This window comes from Amblyraja radiata, chromosome 19, assembly GCF_010909765.2.
Source record: "Amblyraja radiata isolate CabotCenter1 chromosome 19, sAmbRad1.1.pri, whole genome shotgun sequence".
Classification (NCBI taxonomy): domain Eukaryota; kingdom Metazoa; phylum Chordata; class Chondrichthyes; order Rajiformes; family Rajidae; genus Amblyraja; species Amblyraja radiata.
The window spans coordinates 6,333,735-6,359,857 of record NC_045974.1 but is presented as its reverse complement, the minus strand read 5'-3'; the positions used below and the strand labels follow the sequence as shown (position 1 = coordinate 6,359,857).

General features: G+C 41.9%; 1 protein-coding gene across 1 annotated transcript in view; it reads right to left on the bottom strand.

Moving 5' to 3' along the window:
* Positions 1-19,582: 19,582 nt before the first annotated feature.
* Positions 19,583-26,123, bottom strand: part of atxn10 (ataxin 10) — a 113,788-nt gene continuing 107,247 nt past the window's right edge. Inside the window, exon 11 of the mRNA XM_033037549.1 lies at positions 19,583-21,764. Coding sequence (XP_032893440.1) covers positions 21,580-21,764 — 185 coding nt within the window. The 3' untranslated portion in view covers positions 19,583-21,579. The remainder of the gene's footprint in view (positions 21,765-26,123) is intronic.

The window sequence follows — 26,123 nt, the reverse complement described above, 5'->3', positions numbered from 1 at the left end:
TCGTCCGTCCTGAGAAGGACGCAAGCTTCCAGCAACAATCAGTGGGAGCCATCACTTGTGCAATAGATGATGGTGGTAGCAGAATTCGCTCAGGATACTTCCAGTTTCCAGCCCCGCCACGATGATAAAGGAAACTGGCCGTTGTTAGCTGTGCGCTCGATTATTACATAATCTCCCAAAGGTGTCTCAAGTCCTAGTGTGATGGACTGCATGTGGCAGTGTGTTCCCTGCAGGATACACAAGGAGAAAGGAGGATGTTTGCCCTCTAAATCTGATGATCTTTTTTCCCCCCAATTTCAATGATTTCATGTGGGAGTCAAAGCCAGCATTTCCATGCTTGTCTCTAGCTGCACTCAAGAAGGTGGTGGTGACTTGCAACGCGAATAAATTCAGTAACATTCTCTGCCACTTAATGTGTGACATTCATATTTCCAAATTATACTTGTCATCAGCAGGCGTGGACAAAGTGCACTTTGTTCCCTCATCGGCATCACTGGCCCGGCTTGTGAACACCTGAGGCTCAGTCGTAATTCCTGCGGCACTCAAATAAAATGTGAATAACTGCTACTCTTTATATTTGCAATATGCGTTGGTGAAAGGCAGAAAGCCGAAGCAAACTAGGTTTCCATCTTTCGCACCGGAAATAACAGACGGGTATCAAACTTACTATTTGGTCACTTCAACTGAGGCAGGGCATTCCTTCAGAACACATGGCACAATATATCAAATCTATAAAAGAGCAGATGGAGTCTCAGTCTGCTTCACCATTCATGAATAGCATGGCTGATCTGATCTTGGCCTCAGCTCCACTTCCCCACTTCCCCATAATCTTTGAATCCTCCACAGTCCAGAAATATTCTCACCCTTGAACATTATCTATGAGTTCAAAATGAAGTTGGTTTTGTTGGTGTCAGAACATGGCACTCACTGAATGACCAGTGAAAATACCTCATGCAGAGCCCCTGACCACTTACCTATTGACAACTTACATTTGATTTGAAAGGGAAAATCAATGCAATGTAGCAAAATCTGGAATAAAGAATGAAGAAGGCATTACCAAAATAGAAAACATATTTCCCAGCCATTTCGTACTTAGAAACTTCCAAATCTGTGGAAGCAAAATTTCAAGGGAGAATTGTGAAGAGTAAAGTTCCACTTAATCTGCTTAAAAAATAAATGTATCCAGTGAAACATCATGGATTACAGTCGTGATTACTCTCACTGTTAGATGCGGAATTTTGATGTAGATTTCCACATTCAGAAGATTTAAATTACAATAGGGCTAAATTTGTGACACATTCTCCTTTGCCATTCACGTGTCTGGACTTTCTAACACAGTGTAGCATTTACTAAATTGTTAGTCTGATCAGGTTAGTCTATCTAATAAGGTTAGTCTAATCCAGGCTGCTGGTCTAATAACTGAACACTTAAGTCACTGTTTGCACTGCATTTAGTGCAGCTCAACCTAAACAAGATTCCTTTTCCACTTCCCACCTCATCTGAACCACATTGAAAACAAAAAGCCGTTCCCCACAACCAGGGTGAAAGGCAAAAGTCAAAATGCCTGGTATAAGATGCACTTTTTTGACCCTATAACAAGCTTAGTATTAGTGTTAGAGATACAGCGTGGAACAAGGTCCTTCAGCCCATGGTGACCATGATCACCCTGTACACTTGTTCTATCCTACACACACTAGGGACAATTTACAGAAGCCAATTAACGTACAAACCTGCACGCCTTTGGAATGTGGGCGGGAATGTGGGCGGTAACCGGGGCGCTGGGAGAAAATCCACGTGGTCACAGGGAGAACGTACAAACTCCATACAGACAACACCCGTAGTCAGGATGGAAGCTGGGTCTCTGGTGCTGTGAGGCAGCAACACCATCGCTGCGCCACTGTGCTGTCCTTGAGCTTGTTTTCTGGAGAACGGTTACGCATCTGCATAAAATGAGAGATGCAAGTTTGAAAGATAAATAAAAATAGATGAAATCAGAAATCGAGGCGATTAGAAAATTCCATTTGTCCAATCTAAATTTACCCATCGTTCTGAGATGAAGAAGCAAATCATTCAGCGACTGAATTATTATTGACTGGATTAAAACAACGAGCCACAGGAATAATTCAAGAATAAAATGCTGAAGGAAGTCACAGTCTGGTGCTGGGGCAAGAAATTTTAAAGGACTGTTCCTGCACAAAACATAATTAGCAGAATTTAAAATGGACAAAAAATGCTGGAGTAACTCAGCGGGTCCAGCAGCATCTCTTGCGATCATGGATAGGTGATGTTTCAGGTCAGGACCCTTCTTCAGGCTGACAAAATATACGTTTACTTGTGAAAGTAATTGAGAATAATTTGTGTCCCATTATGAATAGGTGTAGGGTGGTAGCTGAACAATGTGCTGGACTCCAGATAGACCTGACATTCAGAGAGTCGATTGACAGAAGACTTTGAAATTTCACCACAGCTGCAGAACAAACTGGGCGGGCAAGTCAGGGAGAAGGATATTGTACAGATCATGTCAATTCAGAGTGTGAAGCAGATTGATGGCTGCAACAATCTTCTGTTCTTTGTCTAATCACCCAACACCAACTTTTTATTACAACACACAGGGCAATATTTCTCGTCCTTTCAGCCAATACCATTGGAGTAAATATATTCATCCAAACCTGCCTCTTGACTCAGTTCAACAAATCCTTGTATTTAAAACATTTTGAAAGAATCCATATAGAAACATAGAAAAAATAGGTGCAGGAGTAGGCCATTCGGCCCTTCGAGCCTGCACCACCATTCAATATGATCATCCAACTCAGTATCCTGTACCTGCCTTCGCCCCTGATCCCTTTAGCCACAAGGGCCACATCTAACTCCCTCTTAAATATAGCCAATGAACTGGCCTCAACTACCTTCTGTGGCAGAGAATTCCAGAGATTTACCACTCTCTGTGTGAAAAATGTTTTGCTCATCTCGGTCCTAAAGGATTTCCCCTTTATCCTTAAACTGTGACCACTTGTTCTGGACTTCCCCAACATCGGGAACAATCTTCCTGCATCTAGCCTGTCCAACCCCTTAAGAATTTTGTAAGTTTCTATAAGATCCCCCCTCAATCTTCTAAATTCTAGCAAGTACAAACCGAGTCTATCCAGTCTTTCTTCATATGAAAGTCATATGAATATTTATAGAAAGCAAATAAAACTGCGGATGCTGGTATCTGGAACATGGAACAAAATGGTGAAAGAACTCAACAAGTCAAGCAACGTCTGTGGAGGGAAAGGAGTGGTGAATGTTTTGGGTTGATACCCTGCATCGGGACAGAGTGTAGAGGGAAGATAACCAGTATAAAGAGGTGAGATGGGGGGAGGGGGATGGAGAGAGGCAGGGCCTGGTGAGCGATAGGTGGAATCAGATGAAGGCTAGATGAAGGGCAGGTGGAATCCAGTGCGAGAGAGTGAGGGGGAGCCTTGAGAGAGAGAGACTTGTAAGCGATGGGTGTATCAGGTGAGGGGCTCGACAATGGCAGATGGAACCCAGTGGGGGAGAGGAGTAGAGACTGAAGGCCGGTAGGTGAGGGATGTGGAAGTGTAAGAAACTCCCCCCCCCTAAGAACTAATAGCCTCGCAACTCGCAAATTTAGTGTTAAACCAATGAAACTGACGTTGGCTTGTGGTGCTCCCATCCAGTTCCATTCCCTCACAGACAACATTGGCTGAGATGTGCGCAAATCTCAATATGGAATACCAATTCACTCTCAACAAAGTTTAAGTGAAATAAGGTAAAGATATTTTAATATTTGTCTACTCAGATTTCTTGACACTATCATAACCTTTAAGAAACATTTAGACAGCTCCATGGATGGGATAGGTTTAGAGGGATTGGGGCAAATGCAGGCAGGTGGGACTAGTGTAGATGGGGCATGTTGGTCAGCTTTGTACAAATTATTATTTTTGGATGAATGCAAGTGTGTTTGATGTACAGAGACAAATAAAGTCATGATAAGTAATCTTATGAACACAACATTGATGAAGACAAGTAGAGAAAGGTTTGACATTAAAAAGGTAGCAGTGTTCGGGAAGGAAATGGTATTAATATATCTGGTACCTGCGACAAAAGCAATATTTTTCAAAGCATTGACGGGGAGTTGAGTCTTGCCCACTGCATGTGCTTTCTTCACAATGTTCCCATGATAGTGAAAAGCTATCATTCATTGAGTGAAAATGAGGGGGAAGGAGAAGCAGAAAGGAGTTCACAAGGGCAGAAACTTCAGTGCCAGTCACAAAATAAGGCTCCATATAATGTGTGCACCTGTTCTGCTGACATTGTAGAGGAAGGAGAAACCATGGTGTAGCAGGCATAAATTCACAATTCCAAGCCTCAAACCCCTTGCAAACTGAAGAGTGAAGTATTTATACAGCAAGACTCCAGCTGGGCCTGTGTTGATAGTAACAAAAAGAATATTCAGCAGATGCGAACAGCACAAACCTCACTCCTTTCTTACGCAATGAGCTTGCATATATTCACTGTGGGAACTTGAAATCAAACATATGCAGCAGAATAAAAGGGGAGCAGATGAACTTACAAAGGAAATCTGAATGAACTTAGGAAAAAGCTGCTTCATGTAAATGGTTTCATATTTGATTGTTTAAATTGTATACCAAAATAGAAAAGTTGTGGTACATTATTTCTGAGGTCAAAAATCACAATTCCTGCCTGTTCTATGTAGATTCATCTTGATCACGTCAGCTCAAGATTCACAACATATTTATGTCTGATGAAGGCACAAGCACATGTCAGAGGTCACACATTCACTCATTTTCATTGTACTGCTAAGGTGGTGGCCATGACTCCAAAGTGTAAGACCATCCAGTGGCGTTTCACTCATGCAAACATCATCAAAGGGTGAAAAACATACATAGGACAGGCCCTTCAGCCCACAATGTCTGTGCCGAACATATCAGGTTCTACTAACCTCCTTTACCTACATGTGGTCCATATCCCTCCTTGTCCATGCGCTGATCCAAAAGCTTCTTAATTGCCACGATTGTATCAGCCTCCAGCTCCACCACCACCCTTGGCAGCACCTTCTAAATCAGTGCTTCTTAAACCGGTGAATGGTTCACCCAAGGGTGAATTAAATTATTTTGGGGTGAGTGAGTTAATTTATGTTTTTTGTTCATGTGACAAAAATAAATTATATATAAAATTATACACAAGGGAGAATAAGACGAAAATTACCAAAGACATTTAGTCGAGGGTGAATGGAATTTTGTGATAAAGACTCAAGGGTGAATAACACTGAAATAGTTTAAGAAGCACTGTTAGATATCAGTCTGAAGAAGGGTTTCGGCCCGAAATGTTGCCTATTTCCTTCACTCCATAGATGCTGCCGCACCCGCTGAGTTTCTCCAGCACTTTTGTCTACCTTCAATTTTCCAGCATCTGCAGTTCCTTCTTGAACTGTTAGATATCCACCAGTTTCTGGGGGGGGGAAAACATGCCCCACACATCTCATTTGAATTTTGTCCCCCTTCTAGTTTAGTTTAGAGATACAGCACGGAAACAGGCCCTTTGTCCCACCAAGTACATGCAAACCATTGATCACCCATTCACACTGGTTATCCCACTATACACGAGGGGCAATGTTACAGAGGCCAATTAACCTACAAATCTGCATGTCTTTGGGATATGAGAGGAAACCGGAGCACCAGGAGGAAACCCCATGCAGTCACAGGGAGAATGTGCAAACCCCACACAGACAGCACCCGGGGTCAGGATCGAACCCGGACCTCTGCCGTTGTGAGGCAATAGCTCTACCGCTGCGCCACTGTGCCACCCAGTGTCACCCACCGTGCCAGCCACTGTGTCTTTAACATTTCCACACTGCAGAAAAAGGTTCTGATGTCTCTCATAATTTGATATAGTTCTATCAAGTCTCCCCTCAGGTTTGTGAAAAAACAAATATCATTGATTGCTCCTGAGAAACATATATATAATTTATACTCATTAGGAAATACATTTCCTAATTTCTGCTTTTAACACCTTATCTCTTTGGAGAAAAAGGATGGTGACGTTACTCCAGCACCTTGTGTTTATCTATGGTATAAACCAGCATCTGCAGTTCCTTGTTTCTACTCCTTATCTTTATTACCTGTTGGCCTCTGTAAATCACCGCTAGTGTGTAGGGAATGGATGCGGAAAGTGGGATAACGCAAAACTGGCGCGAACAGGTGTTCAATGGTCATGGTAGACTCGATGGGCTGAAGGGCCTTTTTCCATGCACCATCGTTCAATTACATTTAAGTAAATGTTTTCTTTTTACAAAGATTTTCCTTAATCATAATCAATGTTACAATCATAGTAAATGTCCTTTTTTGTTTCACAACAGTTACAGTATGAATAAGCTGTTTCACTTGAAACTTTAAGTGTACACAGTTACAATATTTAAAAATGATTATTTGAATTAGCTGCATTATTAAAACCCCTTTTGTCTGCAAGAAGCAAAACAATGCACAGTTTCTGTCGCAGGTCACCTCCAGATTTAAGGGGAGTTTTAGGTAGAGTATGCTCACAGGCTAATTAAACAATTGCTCCGTGCCTTTGAAATGGAAAAAAGCTTGCAAATGCAAGCCTGACAGGGAAAGATTGATCTTGGAGCCAAGCACTTTGATATGGAGGTCTAGCTCTGAAAAAATGCAAAAGCAAGGCACTTGTGGGGAGGAGTTTCCAGCAAAGATCATAGAGTTTCCACCACGCTTCAAGAGAAAAGAAGATATTGCAGTTTTTAAGAAGGAACTGCAGATGCTGGAAAATCGAAGGTAGACAAAAGTGCTGGAGAAACTCAGCGGGTGCAGCAGCATCTATGGAGCGAAGGAAATAGGCAACGTTTCGGGCCGAAACCCAGAAGGGTTTCGGCCCGAAACGTTACCTATTTCCTTCAGGGTTTCGGCCTGAAACTTTGCCCATTTCCTTCAGGGTTTCGGCCCGAAACGTTGCCTATTTCCTTTGCTCCATAGATGCTGCTGCACCCGCTGAGTTTCTCCAGCACTTTTGTCTACCTAAGATGTTGCAGATGTTGGTTTCTCAAAAAAAAGACACAGAGTCCTGCAGTAACTCAGCGGGTCAGGCGGCATCTCACGAGGGGCAAGAAAGGAGGGGTAGGTCGAGGCCTGGCAGGTAACAGGTTGATACAGGTGAGGAAGGTTATTTGATAGGCAGATGGTGGACAAAGGCAAGAGATGATGGTGGGAGACAGGAGTTGCAAGTTGAGAAGCTGGAGAAAGGAATGGAGGTGGAAGGGGAGGGGGAGGGGGAGGGAAGAAATAGATGTGAGTCCAGGTGGGGCACAGGGGATGGCGGGAATGAGAGGGGGGGGGGGGGGGGGGAGATATCTGGGAGAGGAAGGCTGCAAAATCCAACAAATTGTGACCAAAATTCACAAGAAATATTGCTGAATGGCATTGACAATTTATTTTGATACAGGCAGGGCAGAATTGGTCAGCCCAGTGGCGCAGCTGGTAGAGCAGCCACCGCACAGCACCAGAGTTATGGGTTCGATCTGGCCTTGGGTACTGTCTGTGCGGAGTTTGCACCTTCTCCCTGTGACCATGTGGGTTTTCTTCAGGTGCTCCGGTTTGCTCCCACATCCCAAAGATGTGCGGGTTTTGACAGTTAATTAGCCTCTGTAAAATTGCCCCGTGTGTGTAGGGAGTGAATGAGAAAGTGGGATAACATATAATTGGTGTGAGCAAGTGATCGATGGTCGGCGTGGACTCGGTGGGCCGTAGGGCTTGCTGCCATGCTGTATGGCTAAAACTAAGTGTGAAGTAGCTTGTTTATGTCACATGTTTTGAATGTGGTTTTCATTAAACATTACAGGTCCTCCCCAGGTTAAGTATGTTTATTGGCCAAGTATTCACATATAAGGAATTTGCCTTGGTGCTCCGCCCACAAATAGAAACATAGAAACATAGAAAATAGGTGCAGGAGTAGGCCATTCGGCCCTTCGAGCCTGCACCGCCATTCAATACGATCATGGCTGATCATCCAACTCAGTATCCTGTACCTGCCTTCTCTCCATACCCCCTGCTCCGTTTAGCCACAAGGGCCACATCTAACTCCCTCTTAAATATAGCCAATGAACTGGCCTCAACTACCTTCATGACATGACATACAGTGACAGTTACGAATGACTCAGAAAACACTAAACATTAATAATAATCATAAAACATTAATGATAAAACACCATTGATCAAGCATGTGAACCAACAAAATACCAGATCAAAGGGAGGCTACAGATTTTTGGCTGTTGAGTAGAGCAACTACTCGTGGATAAAAACTGTTTGTATGTCTGGCTGTGGCAGCTTTGACAGTCCGGAGTCGCCTTACGATCTGTATGTTCCACTTGTGTACAGCCAGTACATGCAGCTGAGCGTTTGGGAGACAGTCGGGTTAGATTTGCCGGCAACTGCAGGGTTGCAGACAACTTCTGCCGTTTATGAACTGTATGTGTGCAGCAATATCTGAATGGTTGAGCTAAGTGCGTAGGAAGGAATTACAGATGCTGGTTTACACTGAAGATAGACACAACATGCTGAAGTAACTCAGCGGGACAAGCAGCATCTCTGGAGAAAAGGAATGGGTGACGTTTCGGGTCGAGACCCTTCTTCAGACTCAGGAGAGTCTGGAGAGAGGGAGACTAGAGATATGGAATGGTAAGGTGTGAAAATGACAGATCAAAGCAGACATTGAACAAGGTAATGTAGAAAGGCTCAATGTTGGCTGAGGGAAAAGTGACAACAAAGGTTGAGGACAACCTCAACCCCGAGGTTGAGTTAAATGCTTTGGTTTAACTACACATTGGTCCTTGCTTTTATTTAAACATATTGCCAGGTGGCCACCGTTGGGTCGAGAAACAGTTCTCAGCAACAGAACCATGTCATAATCTGGGGAGGAGATACAGCTGAAACAAATAAAATGAATGACAATGAAAGACTTGAATAATTTGTCACTGAGTATTTGCCAATAACAACGATAGTTGTGAAACACAATAGTTTTTTTGGATCAAATTAGAACGAGTGAGTTATTTTAAATATCTATATAAATTACCTATTAGTACAATGGCCATTGAAAACAAATGGTACTAGATGTCAGGATGCCATATATAAAAAGGTCTTGACCTGAAACGTCACCTATCCCTGTTTCTCTAGAGATGCTGCCTAACCCGCTGAGTTACTCCAGCGCTTTCTGTCTATCTTTGCCATATGTAAAAGGACAGAAATCATGTGACTCAAATGCATTTGTATTCTCTGTAAATAATTGTTGCAGGCATGAATGTAAAATTATTCTTTTTGGAAAGCTCTTTGGTCTGGTAAATATCCAGCCACACGGATGCCTGGGTTCAGACTCCACAACACGTATTATTGGAGGCCAATAACAGCTGGAAATGAAGCAGTGTCTCGGAGATGGAAAAGAAAGGAGCAGGATTGAAAATAATTAAGACCGTGCAATTTACTTGTATCAGCTAATTCACCAGACACATTCCAGAGCAGATGAAACAAGTAAAAGAAACAGGGCACCTGAAATGAAGAGTTCTTCATCCATTCTTCCCCATCTCTTGAATTAATGAGCTGGAATGAGTCCTGTCAATGTTTTGGGACGACTGAGCGCACCAAGTAGATGTGGAGAGAACTAATCCTGGTGAGAAACTTCCCTTCCCTTTACCTCTCTACGGTTCAGAAGGCTGGCCAGCAGGAACAATAACAGGGTATCAACCCAAATCAAATGTGTCTACACAACAAGCATTAATTGAAGTCTCACTTGCCAAGTTACAAGGAGGCATACTAATGAACTCTGAGTAGGAAACTGAGACAAATAATGTTTTAGATATTTAACTTATTTCGTGCAAGCTTCTTACTGACTACCATCCCAATAAGTGAGCACTTACTTTTATTTGTCGTATATCTGACAATGTTGTACACAAAACTGTTGCCTTAAGCTTGCTGGATATGTTGCAAGCCCACTTGCAGTCTCCTAGACAACGGAACACGTTCTAGCTGGTCCGTTGTTTTAATTATAAACTATATAATAGATTGAGTCAAGTGGATTCTACCTATCAATATGACTTGGCCTTGTAAGGCTCAGATGCCTGTATGCCTGCAGTCTGAAGAAGGGTCTCGACCCAAAACATCGCCTGCCCATTCCCCTCCACCGATGCTGCCTGACCTGCCGAGTCCCTCCAGCGCTTTGTTTTTGCTCAAGATTGCAGCATGTCTTGTATCTGCCTGTAACTGGGCTGAATGAGGGAAGCCATCACATCCAGGAGGCATCTAGTGAGGTGCTGTATGTCTCAGTGGAAAGCAAGCTTCAAGTGACATGCCAAGGACAGACCCAGGCCCATAGGACAGCCTTTTGCTGTTTGAAAGGAGGGAGTGTGGTGGCAGGGGGGCGGGAGAGGGGGGAGCGTGGTAAGTGAAGCCCCACCTGCTTTGTGTCTGCAATATTCAGACATTTTTAAAAACTCTTAAGATTTCTTGAAATAAGTAAGCTAACTATTTGATGAACTATTTCAAAAGGTAAAATAAATAGTCATAGAGTCATACAGCATGGAAAAGCCCTCTGGAGAAAAGGAACAGGGGACGTTTCTGGTTGATGAAGTGTCTCGACTCGAAACGTCACCTGTTCCTTTTCTCCAGAGATGCTGCCTGACACGCTGAGTTACTCCAGCATTTTATGTCTATCTTCAATGCAAATTAGCATCTGCAGTTCCTTCGTACACGTGGAGATAGGCCCTTTGGCCCCATATGCCTATGTCAACCAAGACGCCCCGTCTCCACTTGTCCCACCTGCCTGCTTTTGGCCCTTGTCCCTCTAAATCGTTCCCATCCATGTACTTCTCCAAACGTCTTTTAAATGTAATAGTAAATAAAATTAATAAAACATCAAGGAATAATTAAAACATTAGAAAGGTATTTAATTGAAAAAAAAATGATTGGGCTTACCTGTTCTCTTCTGACCTTTGGGCTGAGAAATGCTATTCTAGTGAATGGGGTTATTGCTCCAGCAAACTCCACATGGAGGTCAGCCATGGGACCTGCCCCTCAGATGTGTTGGCAGATCTCCAGCACAAGCCTGAAACTTATTTGTAGGTTGGATCTGCAAGTGCTGGTTTAAACTGAAGATAGACACAAAAAGCTGGAGTAACTCAGCGGGACAGGCAGCATCTCTGGAGAGAAGGAATGGGTGACGTTTCGGGCCGAGAGCCTTCTTCAGTCAAGGGAAAGGGAAACAAGAGATATAGACAGTGATGTAGGGAGACATGGAACAAATGAATGAAAGATTTGCAAAAAAGTAACAATGTTAAAGGAAACAGGCCATAGTTAGCTGTTTGCTTGTTGAGAACAAGAACCTGGTGCGACTTGGGTGGGGGAGGGATGGAGAGAGGGAATGCAGGGGTTACTTGAAGTTAGAGAAATCTCTAATGGTATGAATATTGATTTCTCTAACTTCATGTTACTGATTTGTTCTATATCTCTCTACATCACTGTTTATATCTCTCATTTCCCTTTCACTTGACTAGTCTGAAGAAGGGTCTCGACCCAAAACGTTACCCATTTCTTCTCTACGGAGATGCTGCCTGAACTTATTTGTCTGGCAGCACCCGACACGGGCAATACCAATATCAATACTGATGAAAGGTTTCGGCCTGATACGTCATCTATTACTTTTCTCCAGAGATGCTGCTTGGCCTGCTGAGTTACTCCAGCATTTTGTGTCTATATACCAATACAGCAGCCTGATTCATTCCATGATGCCTCATGACAATAGTTGATCCCTCTCAGAGGCAGAGGGAAAAGAGCACAATGCATTAGCTTTGACATGTTTATCTTTTAATGTGAACTAAAAATGATTCTACTAATACACCAAAATAAAATAAAATACCTCACTGTCATGTCTTTTCACCCATGGGAATGTTACCTCTCTCTCAATAATCTAAGAAGAGATGTGGCCCTCGTAGTCCTTGAAGTTAAAGTTATACGAAAAAGAATCATGCAGGGCTGAATATTAGCCTTTCTTCTGCAGTAATCATTTCTTGGTGGGGTTTAGGGAGAAGAAAGAAAATAGAACAGTGAAGCACAAGGCCAGGCCTTTCAGCACACAATATCTGTGCAGAACATGATGCCAAGATCATCAGGTAACTATCTGCACATAATCCTTAGTTTGGCAACTGTAGTGTACCTCAATAGCCATAGAGTTACTGAGTATACATTGTCCTACCCTCCAGACTGGAGCAGAACGAACAATATTTCATGCTCTTGAGGCAATGGTGAAGAAAGATATATCAGTAAATATTCTTAAAATTTGGACATGACTTTCATTGGTGATTAAGAAGGATAAAGTCACAGAAAAATAACTTTTCAAATAGTTTTTAACAATGAATGCATTGGGGATCCACCATAATTTGTAGTGCAAGCTCTCTTTTAAGGGCAGCACATAACTGCTAAGTTGTATTAACCTAATGTGCGTGAGACTTGCTTTTGGTTAGGAATCTGTCACAGTCAGGGTGCCTGAAGACAAATAATTCTCTGCAGACAGGATTCAGCTTGCAATAAGCCCATGCAAAAATGCAAGAAATAACCTATTGTTACAAGACCCCAAAGGTATAAGTGAGGTCAACTGCTTTGCACAGATGCAGTTTCTTACGTGGCATTCTAACCAGTTTTATTATTTTGCACTGCCCTGCTAAAAGGGAATGGATTCACGTTTATAAAGCAACCAGTGTGAAAATTGCAGCATAACAAACCTTGTTTTCAAGATTAACTGCCTTAGAAATGGAATTAAGGCAATTTCGCTTCTCAAGCCTGTTCCACTATTTAATGAGATTATAAACGCTCGTCTTCCAACTCCCTCTACTTGCCTTTGATTATAACCTGCAAACCTTGTGACTATCAATCTCAAATTTTTAATTTACAATTGACCAAATATCAGAAGTGTTCCAAACCTCTGCCACCTTTTGTGGAAATGTTTCTCAACAAGTCTGGAAAGACAATGTCTCTAAGTTTAGATCGCGCTACCGGACACAATCCGGTAGTTTGGTTTTGGTTCCACATAATACCTAGAAAACTTCAAACAAATCACTTTGCAGTCTTCCAATTAGGTAACATAGTTTGCGTAATGACTTTAAAAAAAATGTAACTGTTGACCATCTGGTAAATGTGTGCTGACCTCTCTCCAAAGTAGGGTTGCCAACTTTCTCACTCCCAAATAAGTGACAAAAGGGTCAAAATAAGGAACAAATTCCCGACGGCAATTCGTTGACTGACTCGGCCGTGGCTGGGTGAATGATTAATTTGGCCCGGGTGCTGGACTGCACATAAAGCCCAGCGGCGGGCCAGCTGAGGAGTTTTGGCCCGGGCGCCAGACTTTGCGCGCGACAGTCCAGCACCCCGTCCAACTCATGAACCGATGATCAGCCATGAGAAGGAGGGGTGTTGGTGTCGGCGTTAAGCGAAGATCCGAAGGTCGGACTGCTGACCGGGCTGCCGACCGACGGGGCCACAGGCGAGGCGCTGCTGCTGAACTCCATGGGCTGCACTATGTTGGGGCGGGTGAGGCGGGACCGGACGCAGCACTCTGACCCGACAGTCCCTTTGACCGGAAAAGTAGCAGTCAAATACAGAACAAGGGCGGTCCCGTATGGGACAAACCAATTTAGCCCTATATACGGGATTTCCCGGCTAATACGGGACAGTTGGCAATTCTACTCCAAAGCCACCTGGCTAGAGTTTGTCCCTAAACTGTTCATTGCATTGCAAGATTGGTTAATGATTTATTAAAGCTGTAGCACACGTGAAAGTTTTCTCCGGGACTTTGAGGCTGAGGGGAGACCTGTTAAAATAATGAGGCATAGATAGGGTACACAATCAGAGCATTTATGTAAAGTCGAAATGGCAAACCTAAAGAGCATAGTTTTAAGGATAGAGGGGGAATGTTTAAAGGAGATGTCCAGGACAAGTTTTTTTTTACACAGAGAGTGCCTGGAACTCGCTTCCAAGGGTGATGGTAAAAGCAATAGTAACGTTGAAAAGGCTTTTACTTTTAGTTTTAGAAATGCAGCATGGAAACAGGACCATTAGCCCACCGAGTCCATGCCGACTATCAATTGCCCGTTCACACTAGTTCTACGTTATCCCACTTTCGCATTCACTCCTTACACTCTACGAGCAATTTACAGAGGGCAATTAACCTACAAACCTGTACGTCTTTAGGAAGTGGGAGGAAACTTAAACGGTCACAGGGAGAACATGCCAACTCCATACATACAGCACCTGTGGTTAGTATTGAGCCCAGGTCTCTGGCGCTGTGAAGTAGTAACTCTACCAGTGGTGCCATGGCTCTGCCATGTGTGGATATGCAGGGAATGGAGGGATATGGATTACATGCAGGCGAAAAGAACTAGATTAATTTGGCATCATGCTTGGCACAGTTGTAGGCTGAAGGGCCTGTTCCCGTGCTGTACAGTTCCATTCTAAAACATGTTGCATGGTGGTGGCACAGCACTGATCTTTTTGGCAAACAAATACTACAACAACCTGCATTCTTGTAACATACTTTAAGGCAGTAAACCATCCAAAGAATTTTACAGGAATGTTCTCATGAAAACCCAGAGATGATAGAGACATGGAGGAGGATTTTGGCACCAAATGAGGCAGGGCGGAAGAAGTGAAGTAGATACAAGGTCCAAAATTCACCATGAGGTCAAATACAACTTACACATCCAGTCTTAAATAAGTCTGCTGCCGTTTCAGACAGATGATGGGGTGGGAAATGGCTATTGTGGTTGGGAGATTGTTTGTTCTGAGGGGGAGGGAATAAACGCGAGAAGGTGGCGAGAGAGGGAGACAGGAGGAAGGGAAGGAAGGCGGAGGGAAGGGGGGGAGTGAAGGGGGGGGAGGGAGAGAAGGGGTTGGAGAGAAGGGATGGATAAAAGTGGGATGACTATGGGTGGGGAAATTGTGGTGGGGGCAGAGATCAAGGATTGATTTGGTGTAGTGACCAATGCAGTATGGGTGGGGAAAATATACTGTGGACCAGGGATGGTTTCATTACTGTCATCCAGTTTTTACCTCAAGGTAATGATACAGATGCAAAATCAAAAATGGCATTGTTTCTATCAGTTGGCGTACTAGACCATTAATCCTTTTTCGTCGGTACACAAAATTGCTGGGGAAACTCAGCGGGTGCAGCAGCATCTATGGAGCGAAGGAAATAGGCGACGTTTCGGGCCGAAACCCTTCTTCAGACTGATGGGGGGTGGGGAAAAGAAAGAAGGAAAAGGGGAGGAGGAGGAGCCCGAGGGCGGGCGGATGGGAGGGTGGGAGGAGACAGCTAGAGGGTTAAGGAAGGGGAGGAGACAGCAAGGGCTAGCCAAATTGGGAGAATTCAATGTTAATGAGTTTTTTGAGGAGCCCGAGCCCTTTTTCGTCTCTTGCTGCTCAGTTAATAACCTAAATAAGTCAAAAATTTGTCTTCTTTGAAGTTCAACTTTAGTTGATAGTTGCTCATGAATGACTTTATCAAGTATCAAGATACTTAATCCCAACATGGCCAGCCCTCTGGCCTCATCGAGAATATATTTTTGAGGTGACTATTGTGAACAAAAAAATAATTAATTACCTCCTTGACAGGAACCGGGCTATTTAAAACTACCCTCAAAAGGTGCTGTGCCCTCAGTGTAGAAATGTGGTGTTGGTGTTGGTAGAGTGGTTAAGTTATGCGTTTAGCACCCCAGAGGCCAAGACTTAGCCATCCAAAGGCCCATGTTCAAATTCCCCCATGGCAGCTGTGGAATTTAAATGCGGTTGCTGGATGCCACTCAGTTCAAAAGCAATTAGAAAGGGGGACATATCTTGCCCTTCCAGTGACTAGCCAGATTCTAAACAATGAGCAAATGAAATTCTTGCACATTATATAGAAAAATATGTGCAGGAATAGGCCATTCAGCCCTTCGAGCCAGCACCGCCATTCAATATGATCATGGCTGATCATCTAAAGTCAGTAACCCGTTCCTGCTTTTTTCCCCAATGTCCCTTGATTCCTTTAGCCCTAAAACCTAATATGCAAAGTCATTCCAACTATTTAAATAATCTCATTAGAATTCAAGCAGGCTCTTCTAGTGTGACTGCTGCTTTACAAATCCGTGTTGAATTGTTTTGATCAGCTGAAAATTCTCATGTGTCCACCTTAATTATAGACTCCAATTGCTTACTGGCAACAGACGCTATGAGTCTATGGTTTCCTCCTCTTAATTTCCTTAAATTGTGGAGTGACAGGTACATTCACTTAATTTTTTTATCAAGTAAAAGAATTGAGGTAACTTTAGAATATAGAATTTATATTCTTTATATTGCTTTAAAGAGCATATCCTTTAAAAACCTGAGATGGAATGCATTTTGTCCTGATGATTTAGCTTTCTTTAGCACCATTATTTTGTCACTACTCTTATCTGGTTATATTCATTTTGACAGACTTCTGCCCTTGATTCAATATTAGTTTTCTTGGGATAGATGCAAAATGCTGGAGTAACTCTGTGGGCCAGGCAGCATCTTTGGAGAAAAGGAATAGGTGACGTTTCGTGTTGAGACCCTTCTTCAGACTGAGAGTCAGGGGAGAGGGAAACTGGAGTTATGAGGAGATACAAAGTACAAAAGAATTAAAGATTTTCTTGGGATTGCATTCACTTCCACTGTTATACTAACCCTGTGTGATTATTCAACATGCCGGCCATCTTATTTTTATTAGCATATCACTGATTACCCCTGCCAGATTCCGAATGTAATATAAAATGTCAATTATGATGTCTTCGTAGCTTTCTCAGTCTTGAAAATATTGCACTTGATTTTGTCATTTAGTTGCCAAGATCTATGCTAATGTTTACCTTTAGAATGTTTTCTGTTTAGTTTTACGGTCGTTCCTACGTCTAGCTGTCCATATCTGCTTTTTTGTTTAGTTAAGTAGAGCTCTTGGGTCCCTTTCAGGTATGTACAGGTTCCATATCTAATATTAATTTCAGAGTTCAGTTCAGAGTCAACCAAATGAAATGGGTCTGGAGTCATATGCAACCCAACTGCAAAGCTTTTATCCAAGTTCAATCAGGTGTTTGAAAGGAAGGAACAGTGACAATATTCCCACATTTGGCTAAGGATAGAACATTTCCCCTTTGATGGGCATTAGTGAATTATTAAGCAATAATCTTATGTGGCCAAACCTCTAGCTGCATCTTTTCGCAGGTAATCTCTAAGCACAAAAAATAATTATCTTCTTACTTGAACTGGTCTGTTTATCCAAATCTCTATAAAACGTCCCATTGCTGTACAGCAAACTTGCTCGATCTCTGTGCTTATACATTCTACCATTTCTTAGCCACTACGGTCTATATTTCTGCTATGGTCTTCGATCCTTTTCTTTTCCTTAATCTTACCCATTACTCGCTTACCTCTCTTACATCCGCATTGCTGAAATAATTTCACCCTCAATCATTCTTAATCGCCAAGGCTAATGAGTGCATTGTAAGTGCATAACATGAGATGCACAGCTTTTCAAGAGAATAGGATACGAGATCCAACCCCTCATTTGAACCAGCTTTGAAAAAAAGGTTTCATCTTTTAGGTTTCAGTTCTGATCAAAGCTCCACACCCAAAACATTTGGTTTTGCCTTTCAAAGTGGCTAGACCTGAATTTCTGCCACATTTTGCTTTTATTTCAATCTTTCCTTTTTATTTCTACTGAATGTCTCGGGGCTAGCATTTCCATTCGGTGCCTGCACCCGAGCATTTCCAACAAAGATTGTGAAAACCCCTCAATATTTGCAGTGCACTAAACATAACAGAATGCAGAGATGATTGTCGAAACACGCAGCAGAACACGGTTAAGGTGAGGGTCTTTCATACAATTTATCACACATGAGGCAGAGGAGGTGTACACTCCCCCAGGGCTTTAGGAGATAAATAGCATTTATAGCTGAAGGTGGTTCATTTATCAAGGCAAAAAAAAAACTGTGATTTTAAAATATGCCTCTGAAAGATTCCACTACAATTTGCAATGTTTCAAGCCATTTTGGATAACAAAATATTTGAAAGATGCCTTGGTACACATTAAAGCAACATGAGCTTTTTTTACCATGGTTTTAATGAAAGGACGGGTCTAACTGTTTAAGAACTTTTATATTTAAAACAGTTTGTATGCTTCAAATATCAAACATTGCAAATACTAAGTGTAAAATTTGATTATCTTTCCAGTTCCTCGATGAGATTAAATTTGACAGAGCTTTAAACATTGCACTGAAAATGTTCACTGTCAAACAGTATTCGAATATTATTGTTCTATTTAAAATCGGTAAGAGTTTTTGTGGAAATGATGCATCAAATAAATAATTTTTCAGATTTCATTACAATTACAGAAAATGAACACTGCATCTCTTTGTATCTCTTTCTTCTCTGACATATTGATCGTGGTTTATTATTGATTTACGGTGACAATAAGCTTTGTTTTGTGGACAATCCAGGCCAACCATACCATACAAAAGTACATCAGGTAGTGCAAAAGAGTAAATGACCAGATGAAACAAAGAGTGGTCCTTGTGTTAGCTGCATTCCCAAGGCAGCGTGAAGTATAGATGAAGTCGATGGTTGGGTGGGTGGGTGGTTGATTCACGCGAAGGACTGGGCTGTGTTCACAACTCTCTGCAATTTCCTGCAGTCTTGGGCAGAGCAGTTGCCACACCAAGCTGTGATGCATCTGGATAGGATGCTTTCTGTGATGCATCTATAGAAATTTGTAAGTTGACATGTCAAATTGCCTTAGCCTACTGAGGAAGTAGAAGCGCTAGTGTGCTTTCTTGGTCACAGCATCAATGTGGTTGGATCAGGAGAAATTGTTGGTGATATTTACACCTAGGAATCTGAAGTTCTCGACTATTTTCACTTCAGTACCATTGAACAGACCATTTAAGAATAAGGGGTAAGCCATTTAGAACGGAGATGAGGAAACACTTTTTCACACAGAGAGTTGTGAGTCTGTGGAATTCTCTGCCTCAGAGGGCAGTGGAGGCCGGTTCTTTGGATACTTTCAAGAGAGAGCTAGATAGGGCTCTTAAAGATAGCAGAGTCAGGGGATATGGGGAGAAGGCAGGAACGGGGTACTGATTGTGGATGATGAGCCATGATCACATTGAATGGCGGTGCTGGCTCGAAGGGCCGAATGGCCTACTCCTGCACCTATTGTCTATCTCCTTTGCATTTTGGATATTGAGGAAGATGAGGTCTTGACATAATGTTACTGATCTCTTTCCTGCTATCCCCTTCCTGTACTCTCTATCATTATTGTTTGTTATCTGGCCTACAATGGCTTCGTCATCTGCAAACTTGTAAAAGGAATTACATCAGTATTTGGCAGCATAGTTGTGAATATACCGGGAGTAAGTAAGGTGACACAGTCTGGGGTCGAATCAACAACATCACACATCTCATTCATCTGAGAACTATATGGTACCATCCCAATAAACTGTAAATAATTCTAGAAACACCGCACATTTGACTCAGTTGTCTATTGACAGAACAAGCCTTTTTGATAATTCAGCAATTATTTTTATTTAGCGTCACTTTAAAATCACAAACAGCAATCTTGCAGGTTGTGTGCCAGTAACTTTGTCCCTTGGGGCTAGGCTGCACAAATGCACCATCAACATCTTTGGGGCAGGGGAGGGTTTACCATTAACCAGAAGCATCAACCTTATCAGCCATGAATGCCGTGCTGCAAGAGCAGGTCAGAGACAGTTGATCTCCCAAAGTGTCAGCACTATCTACAAGACACAAGTCAAGAGTACAACGGAACAGTCCATCAGGCTTTGAGATGTGGTGGCAAAGATCCCAAGTCTTATAATGGTACAAACAGTACGACAGCCTTGTTTTCGAGAAATATGCCGTGCTCATTCCAAAGGCGAATGGTTAAACACTCGGAGATGGCACTGGGTGCAGAAAGGCAAGCATTAATATCTGTATCAGTGATGACACTTTAAGGTGGGGTCCTTCCTCAATGGTCATCAATCACAAGACTGGGTAGAACAAAGACCCAAGGTGGATCTAATTGAAGATTTCCTTCCATTTTCTTCAGAATGACGGTCATCCCCAAATGCTCCTTCAGCAAAAAAGTCTACTGATATTTGTTTGTCCATCCTTTGTTTCCTTGCCTCTGATTCTATTTCTCTCCACCGTTAGATTTCTCTCAAATAGAACAATACTTTTCGCAGGTTTGGTGTGCTAGATTACTATCATGCTCCCTTAAGGGTGTAAGGTCAACCATAGTGGGTGAGAAAAGGTGGTGGAGATGAGCAAATGCAGAGGTTGGAGGCCGAGGCACAATGTGAGCGAGTGTGGTGTAAAGGTGAGGTGGAGGCAGAAGCAAAAGCAACGAGCAACAGTGAAGGAGGGGTTTAGTGAGATTTGGAAAGCGAGAAGAGCTAATGGTGGCAACGATTCATATGAGGGATATGCACTGTCCTCTTAAAATACCCACCGAGAACCTTGTCCATTTTGCATCCATCAGTATTAGTAATTTCAGGTTCTCTGTTCCGTCCCTTTACAACTCCACTGTGTAATTACAGCAACATCTTAAACTGTAGACCTAAAAAATAGTTAACTATTCAGTGCTCCTTTACACATTGAACTGTCAGCCGTTCGGACAATGGCAAGGCTTTGTTACTCACCTCAAGCTGATTTGTGGACACAGCTGCTGGAATTCTCCTTCCTCCATTTACATGGCTTAAACTATGGGATTTAGCATGACTATATTTCAATACACCATCAGATATATTTCAAAATAGGCAACAGTTATTAACACTGAAGTAAACAATGCAGAGTTAAAAGACTTTGAATAATTACAAGTGGATACATTTGTGCCCAATAATTATAAACAAACATGCTTGTAAATGGAAATGTGACTGATTATAGCATTTAATTCTTTGGGATCATCACATATAATTTAATTCTGATTTACTTGCAAAATATTTAGTGCGGAATTGACTGCTAATATTTCCCTTCAAATTCAAGGCCCACCAAATAATTCCTCTGATTTAGCCTTCCACATGAAACCCCAGAATTCTTTCATCGGTTTCTTTGTAAAATGAGCAAGATTTTATTGTCTGACAATTGTTTGAAGAAAATCGAATCAATTTTAATATATACCCACGTTTGATGTTGGCTGATGCATAATTCAGAGCAATTTATTGTTGCATAATCAGATTTCAATGCAGGATATGCTGAAGGCAACTATTCTCTTTTACAGTTAATATTCTTATCACTAGTCAGTCTTAACCTGCATATCATAGGGCGAGACTCTTGATACCAGACTGATGACAATCTAGAGAATAATAAATAACATTGTGTATTTTAAACAAAGAACCATTTTCCACCGCTGCTTTCCTTTCATCTTGATCGTTTGCCTTTCTCTTCGTGTGCCAAAGACTGGAAAAATAGATCAGTAGATCCACCGTGTGATAATGTTTTCGAACAAATGCTTCGCTCCATGCAATTATTCACACTTTTCCTGCGACTTTACGTACAGCTTTCCATTTCGTTCTTCAACCCGCAATCCCATGCTATCAAGCATCGCAGTATCTGCAACTCCCTGGCGTTCCATCTGGGTTATCATCTCTTGGTTCTCTGTGTTCTGCTCGGTAAGGACTCGGATGGTAAAAACTGCCCACTGGCTCACAACTATGGTGCATGAAGTTAAGGAATATGAATTATAACAGGTTGATGCAGATTTTAAATAATTTAATTGATATGTTGGTAACTCTATCATTGACTCAAAACACATCTTACAAAAAACTGCAGTGGCAGTTCAGACTCAATGGACATCAGACTCAATGGACTCAATACAAAATCTCCAATTACCAAATCTTGTGGCCTATCAGACAAGATCACGTCCATTAATATCCAAAGGTGAGCAAGCAAACTTTTTTCTCTCCGCAACTTGCATGTGACAGCCTTATCAGGTACAAGGAACATTTTGGTGATCTGCAATATAATGGCTGCCCTTTGAATGGACCTGTTCATCACTCCATTTCTCTATATTTCTTCTAGATATGCGAATAAGTACATCAAGATATGCATACAGAAAGTCAAAGATGGTACATCAGGAATCACTGGACTATTAAGTAGATCCAAATGATTCCACTGAATGTCATTTCAGTGGAGGAATGGGAGAAAAAACTTGAAATATAAAGAAATGTGTTATCAGATGGATGGGCTCATCTCAGACTAAAGACCATCTGAATATCCAGAACTTGTAACAGATTTAATTTTTGCTAAATAAATCATATAGGTACTAAGGATGAGTTTTCAAAATCCCTACTTGTTTCCCCAATGTTCTGCGTACCAGCTTCAATGAGATTGGGTCAAACTTAAGCTCTCACAGTAAGCCTCCGTAGAGGAATTGCCTAGAGGAGTTGATCACAGTACACTTCTGGCATTTTGAAAGCAGAAAGTCTGAGTTTTCAGTTGTTCTGAACCACTGCACCTCAACATCAGAAATGTTTGGTTGAATTAAGGCCGAACAACAATTTGTTTTGGTATGGATTTCACGTTGATAATTACGTTGCAAAACGAGTGAAGGGCAACAAAAGCACCGCCCCTCTGCTAAGTCAGCCCTCCGAATTCCATGGTGCTCATATTGATCAACGGCTGAATATAGCTGGCACTGTGAATAATGCAAACAGACCCAGAAAATGCAAAGTTGCAATAGAAAGGCATGATATCTGATCTTCTCCAAGAAGCTCCAGAGATGGGAGAGTCAGGCATCCCCAATATCCACCAGGCTCTTAAACACTGTACAAAACTAATCGATGAACCATGGACTGTGTTGGGTTGCACACAGGACTTCTGGATTTTTTTTTTTTGCGCAAGTATTTGGGCGTTTAATTAATTAATTAATGTTTTGTTTATTATCTGTGTTACAGACCAATTATGCTGCTGCAAGTAAGAATTTAATTCTTCCGTTCTTGGTACACATATGACAATTAAACACTCTTGACTCTCACCGTCACCTCTACATCTGTGAATTATACTTTCAATAAGTGACAAGTAATCAAATACATAAAACTGCATGTGCCTCTTTATCAGTAATACAAAGATTATTGCTACCCTACTGATTTAACTTTTGAGCTGGACAGAACCTACCAACTACGGGCAGCACCAGGTTCCAGTGTCTCAACTAGTCTTCCTCCATAAAAAATGGATCATTGCAGGAACCGATTCCCTTTTCCTACGTGGACTTCACTTTCATTTCTGAAAGTTTGCATCTCTAGAGCTTTATTCACATCCCGCAAAACAGTGAAGCTTCAAAAACAATAACTAAACACGCCTGTGAAATCATAGGAACTGTAGAAACAAGGAACTGCAGATGCTGGTTTATACAAAAGGACACAAAATGCTGGAGTAACTCAGCGGGTCAGGCATCATCTGAAGAAGGGTCAAAAACCGAAATGTCACCTATCCACATTCTCCAAAGATGCTGCCTAACCCGCTGAGTTACTCCTACACTTTGTATCCAAATCATGCAACAGTTCGGCAACTGAGTCCACTAGACTTTAGAGATACAGCGTGGAAACAGGCCCTTTGGCCCACCAAGTCTGCGCCGATCACCCCACATACTGGCAGTATCCTACACACCAGAGACAATTTACAATTTCACCAAAGCCAATTAACCTACAAACCTGTATGTGTTGGGAGTGTGGGAGGAAACCTGTGCACCCAGAGAAAACCCAAGTGGTCACAGGGAGCATGTACAAAGTCTGTATAGACAGCACCCATAGTTAGGATCGAACCCTGGTCTCCGGCGCTGTAAGGCAGCAACTCTATGGCTGTGCCACTGCGCCACTAAATTAATATAAAGACGTGCAGAAACTCAGCATAGAAACAAGGCTATGTTTTTACCAATTACCAAATAGACTTTGACTGATTTTATTTAGAAGTCCAAACACTGCATCATTTTACTTCCCCATTTTAAATATCTGTGCTTCCACAAAGCACATCATGAATAGACATGAAGCTGCTTGTTAAAGCACTGCATTAAGCAGACTCCTGGATCACTGCGAGCAACACCAGAAGGACACAAGCTCTACAAGAGATTAAAGGAAGTTTAAGCTAATGTTCACATTACCCCTTATTCATCTGCTCAGTGACAGGAAAAAAGTAAAGCACCGTTGTAAAGAAAAGCCCTAATCCTTCTGACACTTGAGCACCTCATTGTATACTGAGCCTTATGAAAAGCTACTAATGTTTCCACGGTTACTGCAAGCCAGGCCATGATCCTGTTTGTTTCCACTCTGCAGAATGGAATAAATACACAAGAGTTCGAGGTTGGTGGGATATGGATCAAGGTTTCATTTAATGCTCTTATTCAAAAAAAAAAAAAACTATTCATATTCTATTTACAATAGATCTTTGGTAAGAATGGATGAGATTTTACCATTTGATAGCCACGCGGGAAAGACACATGAGAAAAAAGTTTGGAATGCTCAAGACTGTCTCCAGGGAAAGGCATCTATACTTTAAACGGAAATATGGACACAACACAAATGGCAAGCGACAAATACTTTTAAAGAAAAATGTATGTTCCGTGTTCATTGATTCAAGTTAGAAGCCATCGGTGAAACAGTGTAGACAACTTTCAAACTTGGAATAATGAAACACCATGGAAACGGTTTGCTCTCATGCTCAGAGTGGGAGTTGCACGTAGAAGCCAAAAAAATCTTGGCTGCCATTACTGTTCATGGTTTAAACCCGCGGTAGCACAGCAACAAAAAATAGATAAATCTAACAGAAGAACATTAATTAATCCCCCCAATTGAGGGCACATTTGGTTACAGTTTGCTAATGCAGGCTGTGATTTAGGACACGTAGGAAGCTGCTTCATCAAAGAGAATTTTCTTGCTTTGGTTCTGTTACTGTGAGCTACTATTTAGGGAGATTACAATCCATATTCATGCAAAAACTATAAAAGAACTCTTAACCATCAACTTAAATGGCTCTTTTGTTCATTGTGATCTAAAATCACAAGCACATGGAGAGGGCGATGTTCGCCAAAGCTGACAATCAGGAAAGAAATGTAACCCCATTCTACAACCATAAATATCTTCATCTCAGAGCTAAAGGAAGTTGCCACATGAGGGATTATGTGCTAAGGTTAAGTCTTGTTATGTGCAAAGGTGGTGCAATGGAACAAGATGAACAAATTAGCTGCAGAGTCTATAAACAAAGGGGTTATCTCAATAAAATCTGGCGTTTTCAAAGTGCCTGGATTTAGCGATACCTCCCTCTCTTTTCAGTTCATTTATTAATGAATTGTAGAATCACATCAGTTGTCACAGAGTAGAAGGACATGGAGGATAATGAGATAGGGAGGGGTATGCTGATATTCTGGGATATGTTGACATCCAGGAGGATGTGGTGCTGGGTCTTTTTAAGAACATGAAGGTGGATAAGTCCAAGGTCAGATGGGATCTATCTCAGGTGAGTGAAGGAGTCAAGAGAGGTGAATAGTGGGGCTCTGATAAAAAATCTTTGTAAACCCTTTAATCACAGGCGAGGACTGGAAATAGCCAATATTGTTCCTTTGTTTAAGAAGAGCAACTGGGACAAACCGGGAGATTACAGGCAGCCAACAAGGAAAGGCCCCCTTTATTCCCATTCTTTGCCTTCTGCCAGTTAGCCAATCTTCTATTCATGCCATTATCTTGCCTCTAATACCATAGGTTTCTATCTTATTTAACAGCCTCATCTGTGGCACCTTACCAAAGCCTTCTGAAAATCCAATCCGAGATGTTGCACTTTGGAACATGTAAGAGGAACAAATACAGTAAATGTGTGTCCCTTCAGAGCATTGACATACAGAGGGATCTTTGAGGTTCAAATCCATAGCTTCCTGATACAGTAGACAAGGTGGTAAAGAAAGCAAAGGTCATATTTGCCTTTAACATTCAGGGCATTAAGGATTAAAAGTTGTTAAGTCATGTTGCATCTATATAAAACTTTAGTTAGGCTTTATTTAGAGTACCGTGTGCCATTTGTGTT